The sequence below is a fragment of the Scomber scombrus genome, chromosome 8 (genome assembly GCF_963691925.1).
Source record: "Scomber scombrus chromosome 8, fScoSco1.1, whole genome shotgun sequence".
In the NCBI taxonomy this organism is placed as follows: domain Eukaryota; kingdom Metazoa; phylum Chordata; class Actinopteri; order Scombriformes; family Scombridae; genus Scomber; species Scomber scombrus.
The window spans coordinates 5,460,637-5,477,547 of record NC_084977.1 but is presented as its reverse complement, the minus strand read 5'-3'; the positions used below and the strand labels follow the sequence as shown (position 1 = coordinate 5,477,547).

Below are 16,911 nucleotides of genomic sequence, written 5' to 3'. Positions count from 1 at the left end.
CTTAAGCTCTGACTGGAGATCAGTTTCCATTCCTGTACTAGTTTCCTGAATCACCACTGAAGCTGACCGGAGACCAGCAGAGTGTGAGTAACTGCACTGTGAGGGTCCGCTACTGGCTGCATCCTCCCTACCGGCAACGTGGCAACACTTAAAAGTTGTAGACTACTGTTTTTCCCCATGTAGGCTACTATCCGAGGACACGATCACACATGTGGATATGACACAAACAAGGCGGACTGTGATTTTATTGTTCTAATTAACCTGAAGGTGGACGTGATTTCCTCTTTTCCAGCCTTCTTGGATTGCAGCTGTCAAACTCCTCAGGGCGTGCTCCACTGTTTACTGTCAGCTCACTGACACACACAAGACGGAAATCAGTGTTATGCACATACATACCCTGAGTCGTATGTGTTTGATTCTTTTAGTATTGGCATCTTGGTAAAAAAAATGTTTCTATCTTTGGAATACTTTCCTTTGGTTTTTGGTTTTCAGTGCAGCAACAACACGCATGGGTGTTTGTGTTGTGTGAACTTTATCCCCCTGTTATCATGCTGACTTGTTATCAGGAGAAGTTGTGAGTTTCCTGTGAAATGATGTGGCAGTTGTGAGTGTACTTTGGCTGTGTGGCACATGTGAGCTGTAAGTACCGAAACCAACTTTTCTTTGTTGGGTTTTTTTTTTTGGTGGATTTTACATTCCTAGATAATGCAATTTTCCCATTATTTACCTGAGGAGTTAAGGTAGGCTGGCCGTGTGTAAAGGAGGTCAACATGGATCACAGAGGATCTCACCCTTGGACCCAGCCTGGTCGCCACTCTCACAGATCAAAAGAAAAGGAGGACTACCACAGGTATTCTCACCAGGAAAAGGACCAGAGTTACCCACCACCAGATCCCAGAGAGAGGGACAGGCACCGGGCTCATTCTGATGCTCGCTACAAAGCTCACTTCACCAGTCCTCCTCCCAGACCAGAGCCATATCCTTACAGCCCTCAGCAGTACCCTTATAGCTATGGAGGACCAGAATACCAAAGACCCCAGTCCAGGTGTGTATAAATTATCTTGTTATTCATTCTAATTGTTATTATTTTATCGATTGCACAAAAGTGATTGCAACTCAATATTAGTAGTAAGTTAATAATCATTCTTCTGTATGCAATGCAATAAATTCCAGACAAAAGTCATAAAACTTTATAGTATGGTGTAGGTATTAGAGGGCAGAATGGTGCAGAAATGTGGGCTCAACCTTTTAATGGAAGACAGAATGGAAGGGCGAAATGGATGAAGAAAATTGATCAATGCATTGACTTGTTTTCAGGCAAGGGTATGATTATCCACCCCATGGTCACTGGGACTACAGGGAGAGCTACGGTTATTATGACCATGACTACTACAGTGGACAGCAAGGACGACCAGGTGCAGTGATACCACACAACTCTGTCAGGCAACAAAGCTTCTATCGGTAGCTATCTCAGCTTTTAATGAGGTGGTTTGTTACTCTGATCATTAAGATGCTGGCCAGTGGATGCCCCAAGACTCCTGGAGAACAGAACACCAGGAAAGGACATATAAGCAGGAACATCCAGGGACCTCCTACACTGAGGAGTACAGGTAAACGAGTATCACATTTTGCGATAATGTAAGAATGTATGCATAATAAATAATAGGGAAATGTACTTGACAAAGTATTATTTAAAACATCCATCAATGTTAGGACAGTTTTAGTACAGTCAGATAAGCCAGAAGTTATATATAAATGGGATGCCCTCTTGAAGAGTGTTCTACCTTCTTTTCTTGTGTTATAATTGTATTTTATACCCATGTCGAACTCCATACCATGCAACCATGGGCTTGAGATGTCTGAAATTGAGGGAAGATTTGTCCAAGTTGTTTTCACACAACTAGGAAAAATATTAAATTAAGAAGTTTAATTAAGAAGTAAAATACATTGGCTTTACCTACAAGTAACCCTAGGTCACCACCCAAGATCTAAGAATAGCCTGCAGAACACAAACAAACACACTGCTTGTTGCAGCTTTGCAGCTTACAGCATTGTAATATCTGTATGCAAGAGGGGTTTGTCCTGTCAAGACAAAGCTGGTACTCATTATGAAAACTGCACATGTATCAAAAGTAAAAGTTTTCATGACATAAGCTCATTCACTGTATATCCTTAGCACCAATATACATAGAACAAATATTTCTTTAATTCTTCCAGGTATGACCAAGGGAGAGACAACTCCCAGCATTACGTCAATGACTATGAGGATCATCCCTCCAGAGAGAACGAAGAGGTTTCCTCTTATTACCTTGGGACATTAGAAAGTTCCAAAAACTCAGGGTTATCATCCAGCAGCTACGAACTGAGTCAGTACATAAATGGAGCCGAACACAATGGCCCTGGTGCACAATCTGAAACAGGTAAGTATACAGTATGAGTTGTTTTCTCTCAGGTTCACTTTACTTAGTGTTTATAATGACACATCTCCTCAGAGCATGGCGCTGTGCATCCGATGTCGGCTCCACTGAAGTACTCAATCCCTCATGCGGTTGTCAGCTTTGGACCCGCAGGCCAGCTGATACGGGTCACTCCAGGCTTTTCCACACAGGAGAAAGTCAGTCAGCTGGAAATCCACAGTCTGGAAGTAGGTTCAACTTTAGCATGCACTTATAACATTAAAGGAGATACTCTTGTGTCTTTAGGTACATACAGATGAATCTCTCTCTGCACACAATGTCCCTTTAAAATAGAGTCTCTAGAGTTTGTTTCCATTTCATGTCTGTTACTCGGGTGTACACTCCATTAACTCAACCAGTACATATAATATTAAATGTCAGTATGTCAGAATTTGACAACTGTTATATAGAAGATGACTTGCAAGAGGCTGTTGACTGTTAGCACTGTCTTTACATGCAACACACTGAGGAAATTATGCCATTATGGATTTGCTTATCACTCTTCTGTAATGTACTTGAATAACAATTCATTTAACTCATTAGGTATGTGTTATGCAATACTGTTTATATTCAAAGGCCAACAGAAACATAATTGACTTAATCATACAGATTGATTTGAGTTAAATGTGTTCCCATTAAATGTGACATACATTTATTCCATAGTCATTTATGCCTCATTCTTCTTCTCTCTTTTTAATAACATTATCTCATATGAATGAATCATTTCTAAATATTTGGAAGCCACATCTGGACTACCTCCATCCAGATAGATACAACATGTTGTTAAAAGACTATCTTCCTCAAAATAGGATAGAATACAGGCAGTGATCACACATTTGGAATAATTTGGTTTATTAGCATTGTTAAATGTATGCATATCCCACTATTTATTTCTGTTTTTTGTCTTTATTTCTGCACAGGTCATCCTGAGTGAAACGCAGGAACAGCAGGAGATGAGAAACTTCCCTGGGCCCTTGACTAGGTATTAACTTTGTTATTTGTTTTGCAATTATGAAACTGAAACTGCCCACTACTAAATGATCCTCAGCGCCACAGTTCTGTCTGCTGGATGTCATGGATCTGTGCATTTTTTACTTACCCTTTTGAGGTGAAGAAAAGGTTATATTTCAACATCAGTGTGAATGTTGAGAGTATTTGACAGATGTCTGTGTTTTTGAAGGGAGGATTTGCACAAAGTAGATGCTATAGAGTTTGCCCACCAGAGGGCAGGCGCGTGTATGAAAGATGACAATCTGCATGATAAGAGCTCTGCTGCCCTCTTGTGGAATCTACTGATACTGCTGTGCAGACAGAATGGAGTAAGTGGGTCATTTCTTAATATTACATGTAGAAATGATACACATTTGGCTTACCATCAAACAGCAAAGTAATTGTCATGTTTTTTAATATGATTTTCACATATATTTCTATTGTTTCAGCAAAAAGTTGGGTCGGATATTGCAGAGCTGCTTATGCAGGGCTCAAATTCAGATGGAAGCTGGGAGTCGGATACTCCTACACTCATTGACTTCGGTGAGGGCACAACTGCTGAAGCTCCACCCAGCAAAGGAGATGACCTGCTCACAGGAAACTGGACCAGCTTCAGTTCTGAGACCTCTGAGAAGGCCCTGCAGAGCTACACAAAACTGCTGCTAGCTGGAAGAAAAAAGGTTTCTACATCTGATGTTCTGCCAGTGTTACTGCAGATATAATATTATACTGTAAATCTCTGGAGCAGGGTATGAATATTCTTAGATAGTAACAGACTGTCTGTGGGGTAAAACAGAGCAAGGCTGTAAAAGGCACAGTATTGTTGTATCAAAGGTTATAACTGTTTGGTGTGATCTCAAAGCTGAAACCACAGATCAACATTTACAATGTGACTCAAAGACGTGCCTGGGTCATTCATAGGAAGAAAACCTTGTTAATTCTTAATACTTATTTTCATAGATCTCATACTGTGCTGGGATCTGAGTGTTTGTCCCCTCACACTTTCCCATGTGGTTTTCAGGAGGCCTTGGAGTCGGCTATGGACAACGGCCTCTGGGGGCATGCTCTTTTTCTGGCCAGCAAAATGGACAACAGGTCTTACACCACTGTGCTTAACAGGTGAGAAAAGCAAAGTAATCTGAGATGTGACAGCTGTCTACAACCCCACACGAGCGGTAATTTGTGAAGAAATGCTCCCTCTGACTAAATTTAGACATAGGTCTGCTCAAAACTTGTGTTACAGCTAGAAGGAAGTATGAACAGTATTTCTGTCACTTGTATTTGGAGTACATCCTCGGATTCCTGTGTGTGATTTTAGCTATGCTAAGGGGAATAACTCTGGGCATGGTAATGTCAGTCGGTTTGTCCACACTTTTCATTGAGACTGATCTAAACTGTTGGATGAATTTCTGTGAAATTTTGTGCAGGCAATAATCCCCAGAGGATAAAGCCTACTGATTTTGGGGATTCTCTGATGTTTCCTCTGGCACCACCATGAGGTTGACATTTGTGATTTTGAGTGAAATGTCTCAATGAGCGTCGTACATTCGTACATTCAGTCAGCAAAAACAACCTATAGCAACATTTCAGTGACAGAAGCCATCTAGTGGCTACAGTAGTTAAGACATGACGAAATGACAAAGTTTAGATGAAGTCAATATAAGGTGACTTCCTTTTTTAGGAGGAAGCGGGTTGGTGGGTATGGCTAGATATTTAGTTAGAAAGCAGTGGACTTAGCCAGTTTTGGAAAATGGCATATTACACTCCAATGAATTGTTCTGAAGTGCAGGTACAAAAAAACGATGTAGTTGTTTAATTTGTAGGACTTCTTGGTCATGACAATGATTGGATGGATTCCCATAAAATTTGGCACAGACATTTATCTACTCTTTAGAATTAATTGTTTGTGATCCCAGAACTTTCTAGCGCCATCATCCGTTACAACTTAAATGTTGTCTAATACTTGCTTTATGATGAAGTAACTCTTAAACTAGTGCCATTCCATTCAGCCTGATTGCACTTTATGTTAAGTGCTAATTAACCATTCCTCATTAGTAGCACAAAACCATCATCTATTTCTGGCTGTCAGGATTTTCCTGGTATTGGACAGTCAATACTGAAGAGACCAATAGGAGACAAATGGAGAGAGGCTGGAATCAGTGACACTGCAGTTATGTGCTATTTGTCATCACTCAGCTATCAGGACATTCTAACAAATCAAACTAAGATGGCAAACATAATACCAGCTTAACATCAGCATGTTTTCGTTGTCATTGTGAGCATGTTAGCATGCTAATGTGAGCATTTAGTTAAAACCATTGCGATGAGCTGCTAGCATGGCTATATACTCTTAGTTTTATTAATTTGTGGAACTTTATGATCATGGATTTTTTGGGGTATAATTTTAACTTTAGTCAGTTTGTCTCTGTTCTGAACAGATGATGAGACAATCCAGTAAATACAACCAAATCAACTTATTAAACTCCTTATCCTCATATCATATAGCATTTGGCTGCTTATACGCGTAACCTATGTTGCACGGGGCAAGGAACAGACAGGAAATCTACTCCAGCTAACAAGTCTCATGGCTTTCCTACAGCCATGTCCAAAAATAAAACACTTTATTTAGAATCTACAAAAGGTAATTAATGAAAGCAAGAAGCATGGAAACCTCTCGGACACTTCAACTTGCCTTCTTTTAAAAAAAGTAACATTAAATTACATGATGAAGTTTCTTTATTGATGCTGGTTATAATATGTATTTGTCCTGCAAGTAGTCAAAAGGTGGAGACTCATTATAATACTGGCTGCCTTGTTTCTCAGAGATCACTTCTGAGTTATTTATAATTTGCATAGGGTAGTTTTATTGCAGTACATACCACAGACCATTAACACTTTCCTGAGAGTGTAAATCATCAGGCTTGACATATAATACATTCAATTAAAGCCTTTTAGTATTTACGCACCAGTCATTAGGAACTGTCCATCTTTAACCGGAGAACTGTCCTTAGTGAGTGACCCATTTTTAATAGGGGAAAATATTTACACTATATCGCTAAACTTGAGTTTCTGTGTACTATTTATCATGAAACCCAATCCATTTTACAGACAAGTTTAGAATGAGTAGTATGTCCCACAGCAGCATATGCTTGGGTGTCATTAGAGGAATGTGTGGGGGAGGGCTGACAAATAGCTGGACTGATTCTGATTTAGGATTGACAAGGACAGAACATGAGCGATCGGATAGATAGATAGATTTGCTGCTAGCATGTAATAAAATCTTAAAGCAGGATGTGCAATGACATGAACAGCTCTGTTTATAGGTTTACAGGCCAGCTAACATCCAGTGATCCCCTTCAGACCATCTTCCAGCTGCTGTCCGGTAGAATCCCCTCTGTTGCCACGGTAAAACACCCAGAACATTAACTGCTCACACATCCCTATCGTTATTGACCATGAAGAGTTTTGATAGTGATGTTTTGTGCCCAGTGCTACGGAAATGAAAAGTGGGGTGACTGGAGGCCCCATCTGGCTGTTATGCTGTCCAATGAAACGGGTGATCTTGCCATCCAACAAAAGGCCATCACCACCATGGGGGACACACTAGGTATGGAAGCACTGATTGACTGACAGGCTGAGATACTGTTTCTGCACAGATATACAAGCTGATTGTTTTGTGCTTCTTTTCCCTGTGCAGTTTCCAAAGGTCTCTTACATGCCGCCCACGTCTGCTACCTGACAGCCAGCGTTCCCTTCGGGGTTTTCATGCAGAAGGCAGAGAGACTGGTGCTTCTGGGTAGCAGCCACAGGTGAGCTGCCTTGAAACACCAGTTCAACTGGTGCCATTCATGTCTAACTTGTGTTCAGCTGGTCATATTCGATGGAAATGTGACATTGAAATTGAACTTAATTTCCTAGTGAAAGCAACTGTTTGTGTCTGATTTTTACTGCTTTGCTCATTTCCACAAATGGATAATTTGTCACTATTTATCATCCACACACTCCTCTCCTCTTCTTCTCTCATATACTGTCATCTTTAATTTTGTCTCCCTCAGGCAGTCCTTTGAATACTTTGCCACAAACTCTGCTATCCAGTGCACTGAGTTGTATGAGTACTGCCAGACACTTGGGGGCAAATGCCTTTCGATTCCATCCTTTCAGGTAACCCCAATTTTTTTTTACATTTGCATCTTTAAAAAACTGTAAGTCAAAGAAATTGCAATTTTAATATGTATTTGATGCTGAATATTGTTGTTTGGTTGTCAGGTGTATAAGCTTCTGTATGCCAGTCGACTTCTGGATTGTGGACTTGCATCTCAAGCCTTCCATTACTGCGAGGTGGTAGGACAGGCGATCCTCAGACAGACTGAGCCTTACTTTGTCTTGACTGAAGAGGTTATTAAGGTATTCACACAGGCTTCTACAAAGCGATATACTTGTTACGTCGTACACATGTGATAAGTGCATCAATTTGTGTCAGTGAAGGTCTACTTGAATGTACTTTCCTTATGCTTTCTCCTGCAGTTGGCAGACAGGCTGAGACACTCTGAAGGTCAGTTCAGTGAAGCAGGAGTTAGCGGAGCTGAGCAGGAACCTGACTGGCTGAAACAACTGCGCGCTAGGCACCACAGTTTACAGGTAACTGCTTCAGATCAGTTTCTCCCTGGCTTTTACACACACACACCTACACACTTATACATACACACAACTGTTTGGATACCAGAATCTCATTATCCAGTTATGGTTTTATTGTACCTGACAAAGATGCTTTTTTCACTCCATGTAACTGAATGAAGTCAGTGTCCTGCTCACACAAGCTGTCTCGCAGTTTGAAGTTGATATTTGTGGTTTTGAGTTACATTTCTCCACAGATAGATAGGGTAAGGGTTAGGCTTAGGGTTAGTAGTAGAGTACAGACAATTATGTACCTAATTTTATTGATCTCTCTACTCTTCATTCAGTGCTATCGTCAGGTCAAAATTTGAATTTGTCCAGTATGTATGTAGTATATCTATCATGCTAAAGTTGGCATATGTTTAACACTAAACATAACTAACTAACTTGTTTTTGTTACTATGTTCAGACAGGGAATTATGACTATATTGAAACATACCAGCCACCTCATGATGGACGTGCTGTGGCCAATGAGGATAGAAAAATGTTCTCAGGTAGTTTTTGTTTATTCTTTCTAATGATGCACTATGTGGGCTGTTTTAGCAGTGTCTTCTGCTACTGTTTTCTTGTACATAAGTTAATGAAGTACTAATGAATGTTGCTTTCATTATCTAAAGAATCGGATCTGGATGATCCAAGGTGCAAGGACATCCAGAGTCCACAGCCTGAACTGCTTTATTACAGGGGCCATGAGGATCAAGAAACTCCTCTACATCAACTTCAAGAAAGAAATGAGGAAATGACAGCTTTGTCATACGACATCAGAGGACCTCATATGTACAGCAGCATGCCTTATCCACTTATGTCAACCACATAGATGAAAATTCTTTACTGCACATATGATATCCAGTCCTAACAGATCCTCTTATATCCCTGTCCTCTCCCCTGTTGCTTTGTTTAGGCCACAGGCCAATCCTCCAATGCCGGTAACGGAGGTTTATACTCCCACAGCGCCCACAATGGCTGGAAGCCAAGACTTCAGTTATCATAGCACAGATAGTGCTGGAGTTGGAACAGCCTTGCCACATTGTCCTCTGAGTGATTTGCCATCAGCAGCAGAGGGTGAGAATGTAATGTTAGAGAGCATTCATGCCTTTCTCTATTCAGATATTTACTATGGGCTGTGGGGAGTCAGCTTCTGTGTGACGTTTTGATTTTATTGCTCCTACAGGTGCTGGATTGTCCTCTGTAGAAGGCACTGTGAGTAACGTTAGTAATATTCCTTGTTAATAAAAAGGCAAAGAAAGAACAAAAAAATGGCAACCTACTGGATGGACTGTATCACATTCTTTTATCTTTTTTACTAGATTTTTATAGCTAAAATTAAAATCTTTGCTAAAGGATTTAACATGTTGCCACAAAATAGTATTTTTACCTTTTGATAAGTTCTTCTTAAAAGTTACCTGGATGTTTGCGGTTGTCTGTATTTGCCTTTGGAGGTGGGGGGTCAGATGCCTGAGGTTGACATCTGTCATCAGGGATCAGTGCAGCAGAGCTTCCCGCAAGGTTTAGAGGCCTCCGAGCAGACCGACCCTCCTAAACAGGTCGGTGGGGTCCATGACATATTGACACCTGTTAAATCACATTACAATCACTTGACATGCAATCTCTCTATGTTATAATCAGACCACCAAGGGGGGGTGGTTTAGTGGTTGGTTCAAATCAAAATCCAAAGATGTCCCAAAGGAGAGCTTAGAGAACCGAAGCCCGCCTCAGACAGTAAGAGTCCAAATAAATATACATTGTACTGTTCAGTTATGATTAAGTTTTAAATTTGGTGATGTGAGATACTATTTTATTTTTCTAGGAGCTACCACCTACCACTGGCTTCTACCCTCCTCCCCCGCCTGCTGTTGTTTCCCCTGACGTGTTTGTATCCCAGCCCTCCTCAGCTGGAGTCAATCCCTTTTCAAGGAAAGCAGGTACGTTATGTAATGATCAGAGTCAGTGCTGTTCAATCATAATTGATTTTTGAGTCATAAACATGTCGACAAGTTAAACATACTGATAATGTCATGTCTGCCCTTTAGAGGGGGCATGACCCTTCAGTCTTCACTGCCATTAACATACTTGCTGACCAGCGGATTCAGTTTCATATTTGGCATAATCTTCAGATTGCATTTATTTAGTGCCGCTGTTTAAATCATTGCAGTCGTTTGGCTGCCACTGTTGATATTTTACCAATGTTAAATTATACGCATGTGATGGTTTACTATATTTAACCCTGTGTTCTATATAGGGCAGCAGCTGGGGTAGAAACCTTGTCAACACCACTAGCCTGTATCACAGGTAAAACAAGTTTGTTGAAAATGTATTTGTACCATTTTAATATTTTATGACTCAAGTTGAAATCTTGTTTGTTTCGCAGGATCACTGGCACCACTAAAACCAAAGTAGTGATACCACACCACCAACCATTAACATTGGTTAAAATCTGATGGGAACGTCACCTAAGCTTGCAAGATCACCAATAAGAACCATACTGTTCAACACCACCCACATTTCCTTTTTAAGGATGCCCTTTTAAACCCCCTTAGCTTGCACATCATCATGAGGCATGTGTGCAACAGAAATACACTAGATGGACAGGGAAAAGTAACTCATATTGCAGGGCAGTAAAACAGTTGGGACATACTCCCTAAAAGCTGACAGCGAGAGAATTCCCAGGACATTTTTGAGGAAAGCAATACATCAATTGATGCCAGTAATCGTTTATGCACAAGGTAGTTTATCCTAACCGTCATGCCAGGAAAACCTTCTCTAATTCTACTGTGGCGAAAGGAAATTTGAAATAGCAGGTGCAACTGACCTACTAACCGCCCAGTGAATACATCATCAGACTCTCACAGCCCAAATCACTCTTAAGTAATTATCCATACTATATATACTGCTTGAGCTACACATTTATTAAATGTATTATATTTCAAATGAGTAAATCCACCTATCCCACTGCAACATCTTTTAAAGATACAACACCAATGCACTTTAACACAATTACACACAACCGAATTAAAAATACATTTAAGCAACATGAGATCCAAACTAAAATGTAATCTAACGCTGCAGTGATTTATTAGCCTTGCAGAAGCCTGCTTCAATCTTGCTGAACTTACTGAGTAAGCAGAAATGGTAGCCTGCATAGTTAATTAAAGTATAAAAGTCAGCAACATTTGGTTAGTTTTTATCTTAGCATCTGTAAAGCGGAACCGTTTGCTGCCAAAGATGCATGGTACCACATGGTGGGTGGGGGAGGGGATATTGGGAAAGACCTCTGCCAGGCAAAAAGCCAACATGGTTCAACCCCCAGCCACTTGCAGGATCAAATTGTTTATGTGCTGATGATATGTACGCCACCTTCTTCTGAGAAATGGCTTAACTTATATCTCTATTATATAAACATTTGGTTAGAAACAAAGATATGCCAAGCTACCAAACTGTATATAAAACATACATTAATATATATTCTTGGAATGTAATTTTGATAATTAAAAAAAAAAAAAATTATCTTGTCACCTTGTAAACATGTTTTTGATCATATATATGTATGTCATGTGGGTTATATGTATTATTACAATATGCACACCCTCAGTGCCAGCACTTGAAATGTATTATTACCAGTTCATAGGTGCATTTAAAGTAATTCCACAGTATTACAAAATGTAAAAACTTTATCTACAGTCAGCATTTTGTTATTTTTATGATATACCACTCACTTAATAGCGAAATCACAGATTCAATACATATATCTTGCCAAGAAGTGGGGATGCCAAAAGGGGGATTCTCACTTATTGAAGAGCGAGTGACAACATGACAGGTGCCGTCTACTTTTACGATTAGTCTGCATGGGCCAAGTTTGAGAGGGGGCGCACTGGCCGAAATAAACAGCACACGCAGTGATCCAGGATGTGTCCCAGCTCACTGCCTGCCAATAATGTGTCAGAGCATAATAACATTCAGAATGGATCACATTACGAAAGACTGGCATTCCAAAACCTCTCAGTTTATGCAGGTCTACTCAGATATATTATATTAGTGGATCAGTTTGGTTGGTGAGCGAACAACATTATTAGTTAAAGAAAGGCCTGATGACTTTGCTTTGAAGGATTACCATTTGGTAGAAATTTATTGAGATTCACCTTTACAATAAAAATGTTCACTGCAGTTATGCAGGGTTGGTTCCCTTTAATCCACCAAGAAGACATTCACGCAAACTTAACATGCTTGTTGTGCTTATTGGTGTTATTAAAACAACAGATTTACAATTAACATTCAGATAGTTCATTGATATAACAAGTTAAGACATTGCACATAACAGTAAATTCAACCTACATCATAAGTGCACATAACTTACAATAGAATGGTGCAATTTCTGCTGTTTCATTTGGGGGTCATTTCCATGGTACATCTATGCTATCTTATGGTCAACACTCACCTATCCACTCCAAACTTCTAGTCTTTCCTCTGCAAAACAGTTACACTTTTTTTTTTTTTAGAAAAAAAGCTTTCTTAACCCCAAATGTTTTGATATCATATAAAATGATATGATGTATATTAAATTAAACTATAAAACCACATATCAAACAAAACGTCAAGCATGAAAACAGCTTTATTTCAAAACAAATACATAATATAAATAAAGCACTATTAGATACTAGTATAAAAGTACTGTACTGACTTTGTATAGCCCTGGCAAGACTTGGCAAAAAAAGGCTAAGACAAAGCTGGACTGGCCTATTAATGTGGTCACAGTAATGTTTCTATAGAGCTTCCACCCCAAAAACTGAAGTTGGAGCACCGACCACAACAGTGTTGTGGCTATCGTCACCTGTGCTACAGATCATAAATATCTGACCGCAATCAAAGAATAACTGGCAAAAATAAACACTGCACCTGAGAATAAACACTAAAAACATTGTAGCTGGTGTATTTTTTTGTTGGTTTAATATCTTACACACTGACGGTTAAGTGTTGAGACATTAAATTGTCCCTCCATTTGTCAGGATAATATCATGTACTAGCTGCCTACTGTCCTATACTGAATAACAAAGCTGTCATCTGTGTTTGGCAAATGGCACTGGTGTTAAAGCTGGCTGTTTAAATCTGTGTATCAATAAATCCAGGGTGAGGAAGTGATGCGCCCTCTGAAATGCTAAGCTCCTCCCTATATGAATCATCGCAGCATGTCCCACCTTGTCCGCCATATTCAACATCGTCTAGACATAGATACATTAGTGCATTGTTAGTAAACTGCCTGCATCTCTAAAATGCAGTGTGGTGTGTATTATTAATTGCATATATATTCGCACTTTTAGAAGGCTGCTTGCACATAACAGCTGTCAGCTCCAGTGTCAATGCTGTGCGGATGGAATTTTTTACCTATGGCCATGAGGGGGTGTGTGCATAATAAAACAGTATTAAAACTAATGAGGCACAATTATGATAACCTTAATATAAATAAACTGGTGCCCCTATGACCTGACTAGATTCCATGTCTCAGTAACCCTACCTTTAAGTATAAGATTTGTAAATTAAATGAGCAATACCAGCACGGTGATGGAGGTGTACAGTACCTGTCTTTAAAAAGATTCAGACATTCTTGTCCTTGTGGCTCAGCATATGCTCTGCAAGCTTTGCAGCACACTGGAAAGATTTGTCACATTCCACACAGACAAAAATCCTCCCAGCACAGTTTTGCTCCTGGTGAATCTTCAGTGTGTCTAATTTGCTGAAGTTCTTGCTGCAAATGGTGCAGCTGTGGGGTTTCTCTTTATTGTGAATGTACTGGTGGCGAATGAGGCGGGAAGGCATGGCGAACGCCACGCCGCACTCCTTGCACTTGTAGGGTCTCTCTCCGCTGTGAATGGCCTCGTGCTCAGCCAGGTTGGAGGACTTTGTGAAACATTTGGAGCACACAGAGCAAACAAAAGGACGCACTCCAGAGTGGATCTTCTGGTGTTCTGTCATCCGACTGGCCAGAGCAAATGCCTTCCCGCAGTCAGGGCAGCAGAAAGGCCTCGCTCCCATGTGTTTACGCTCGTGACGCTTCAGGGAGAGGGGTTTATTGAAGGTCTTGCCACAGTGCGTGCATGGGAAGGGCTTGTCATTGATGTGCATGTTCCGCTCATGCTTTCGCAGGTCAGAGGAGCGTATGAAATCCTTGCCGCAAGTGTCACAGACGTAGGGCTTTTCACCTGTGTGTGTACGGATATGCTTGCGGTAATCTGAGGACCAGATATAGGTCCTGTCACAGAAGGGGCAGTGATATGGTCTTTCACCCGTGTGAAGACGCTTGTGCTGCTGCAGCGTGCCCTGGTGAGAATATGCCTTACCGCATATGTCACACACATGGGGCTTGAGGCCCGAGTGTGTCTGTAAGTGACTCTGCAAGTTGCAGAGCTTCTTAAAAGCCCAGTGGCAGTGTGTGCACTTGAAGGGTCGATGCGATGTGTCAACTTCACCGCGTTTTTTCATTGCTGCAAAAAGTCGAGCATTCTTGTTGTCTTGGCACTTTTTAAGTAATTTCTTATCAGGAGGATCATTTCCACCTTTCTTTTTATTCTCAGCTCCACCTGGGGTACATTCCTCTACATTTTGCTCCCTGAGTTTTGGTGCTCTCTGTTTGACAGAAGCATCATTTTGTAACTCGCGAGGCTTGAGGTATTTTGAGCAGTTCCTTCCCTTTTTTTTCAAAGGATCCAAGTGCACTTCATTAGCTCTATATGTTTTATTGTTCTCAGTATATTCAGAGCATTGTAACAATTCTCTGCTGATGTGTTCTTGGTCATCATCAAGTCCTGATTCATCTAGCTGTGACAGCTCAGCAAATTTCTCCACAAGAGACCACTTTGGAGTTTGAGGGTTAAGATATAGGATTTCAGTGTCAGTACTCTCTGGCAGAGTGTCTATACTTGCACAAACATTTCCAAATGAGGAGTCAGTCTTCACATTGTTACCTAAAATCTGTCCACTTAGAAGAGATCGAGTGACACACGACCTTTCCAGGTGTTTCCTTTTACTTCTCTTTAAAACGACGGCTCTTTCAGTCATCTCTTTGGATATTTCTTCAGCCATGGTCACTTGTTTGTTGGGGGCATGAAATCATCTGGATGAGGTTAAAGATGCGCAGGGATTTCCTAACACAAAAGATACCTAAAAAAAAAAAATTAAAATACATAAAAATATCTTATTAGCATCCTCTTCAACACTCTCAGAAGAACTCCAAACAATTTCTCTCTATGAAATAATCATTATCACATGTGTCATAATGCATCTTTAAATCTCTAACCAGCCTGCTTGCAACATCCTTCCTGCAGTGTTTACTATAATATCCTGGGAATAATCAGGGTATAACCTTCAGGGACATGCCATACAGTCACGTGGCAGGTGTCCTGAGCTCTACTTTACTTGTCAATAAACGCTCTCTAAGTCCACCGCATTAAAGTTACCTTCATAGTCTAAAGGAACAACATTTTTTCAGTGCTACTTACCCTGCAGTCTGCCTCCGTGTAGGACAGAGTCATACAAGCTGTGGGTATACACTGCATGAGATGTGCAGGGATGTGAACGGGCGGAGTTTGGCAGCAGAGTGTCTCTAGGTCAGCATCTATACTGCATGTCAGCAACAACAGTGATACCCTCAGAGTCTGGCTCAGCTTACTACCACTGATTTAGCCTTAACAGCCGTTTGTACACCACTAACTTACATACAGTCTGTGTCAAAGACCGGTAACTTTTTAGTTGTTAAATGTCAAATGTCTAGTTTAAATGTCATACGACAGAAATGTAAAAAATAAAATAAAATAAAAAGTTACATTGTTGCAACTTTTTGGGTTACTTGCGGGAGCTCCTTGTATTACAACTGTCTGCTCTTTTTTAATATGTAAAAAGGAGGGAAAGAGTTATTAAGCAGGGCATATAACCGTTTTGTCGAAGTAAAACAAGCTAATATTTACGTGTTTTGGCTAATATAGCTAATATTGATTAGCTGGCTTCTGCGTAAGGTTTTTGGCGCATTGATATTTCAATTATTCGTTTGAGTGATGAAGTCACACGTGCGTCAGTGAACCCACGCTTAAAATAATTATTAAGGGCAGTGCTACGTTTATAAATACATACTAAAGTGAATACTTTGAGTTATGTTTCTTTTGAACGTTCTGCTTTATATATGTTGGAGAAAAGTCAGCCCATTCACACTTATATCATCTATAGATACGTACTTATACTATAGTCCACTTATGTCGCAGCAAATCTGCACGAGCTTCCTTTTTTCATGAGTTCGCGTGTATTTATCAACTTTGACCACAAGATGTTGCCGTTTACAAGCTGTTTCTCTGATCCATGAGCTACAGGTAGTGGAAAATCACCGGCTCCCTATAAAAACCCCTCGATGCAAATCTTATCATAACATACATCTTGTTGTGGACATGTGTGTTATTGAACAATACCCTCTAGTTGTAACATTTAAATGACACAGTGAAATGACCTATGAGCTTTTTTCACTCGTTTCATGGAAACAACTGGTCATTGTTTAGAGTTATTTTTTCAGGAACTAGTTTCTGTGTCCAGTATATGATTTTTAAAAAGTAAAAATTTTGTATGGTTTGGTTTTGAGAACATTATGTGCTTCTCTTACTCTTACAAAAATAAGTTGCAATTCTATTTTCTTGTCAGTAGATGACCTCCTATCCCTTTGCTAACCATTAACCACTCAAAATAAACACATTTGTATTCATGTTGGGAGCATTCAGTAAAGAGGATGGAGGTGTTGGCAATTTGGTGGTGCTATAATCAG

At 40.2% G+C, this 16,911-nt stretch overlaps 1 protein-coding gene across 2 annotated transcripts; it reads left to right on the top strand.

Annotated features, from left to right (window-relative positions):
* The first annotated feature begins 110 nt into the window (after positions 1 to 110).
* Positions 111 to 12,386, top strand: sec16b (SEC16 homolog B, endoplasmic reticulum export factor). 2 transcript variants are annotated; one of them, XM_062423533.1, is made up of 25 exons: positions 111 to 639; positions 736 to 1,045; positions 1,318 to 1,415; positions 1,511 to 1,610; positions 2,218 to 2,420; positions 2,493 to 2,644; positions 3,377 to 3,438; positions 3,637 to 3,775; positions 3,896 to 4,126; positions 4,468 to 4,565; positions 6,770 to 6,851; positions 6,936 to 7,053; positions 7,144 to 7,255; positions 7,502 to 7,607; positions 7,713 to 7,850; positions 7,971 to 8,084; positions 8,530 to 8,614; positions 8,738 to 8,897; positions 9,022 to 9,182; positions 9,292 to 9,320; positions 9,560 to 9,664; positions 9,747 to 9,839; positions 9,928 to 10,042; positions 10,360 to 10,409; positions 10,489 to 12,386. In XM_062423533.1, the coding sequence occupies exons 2-24, from the start codon at positions 771 to 773 to the stop codon at positions 10,374 to 10,376; spliced, it is 2,793 nt and encodes a 930-aa protein (XP_062279517.1). In that variant the 5' UTR covers positions 111 to 639; positions 736 to 770; the 3' UTR covers positions 10,377 to 10,409; positions 10,489 to 12,386. The 2 variants fall into 2 exon arrangements, with proteins under 2 accessions (XP_062279517.1, XP_062279516.1); XM_062423532.1 differs by having other exon boundaries at positions 111 to 1,045.
* Positions 12,387 to 16,911: the final 4,525 nt, after the last annotated feature.

Excerpts from the sequence above, each read along its gene's own strand:
- sec16b (XM_062423533.1), top strand. The coding sequence starts at position 771 with ATGGATCACAGAGGATCTCACCCTTGGACCCAGCCTGGTCGCCACTCT. Across the intron at positions 8,615-8,737 it reads GGATAGAAAAATGTTCTCAG|AATCGGATCTGGATGATCCA; the intron begins GTAGTTTTTGTT and ends CATTATCTAAAG. Across the intron at positions 8,898-9,021 it reads GACATCAGAGGACCTCATAT|GCCACAGGCCAATCCTCCAA; the intron begins GTACAGCAGCAT and ends TGCTTTGTTTAG.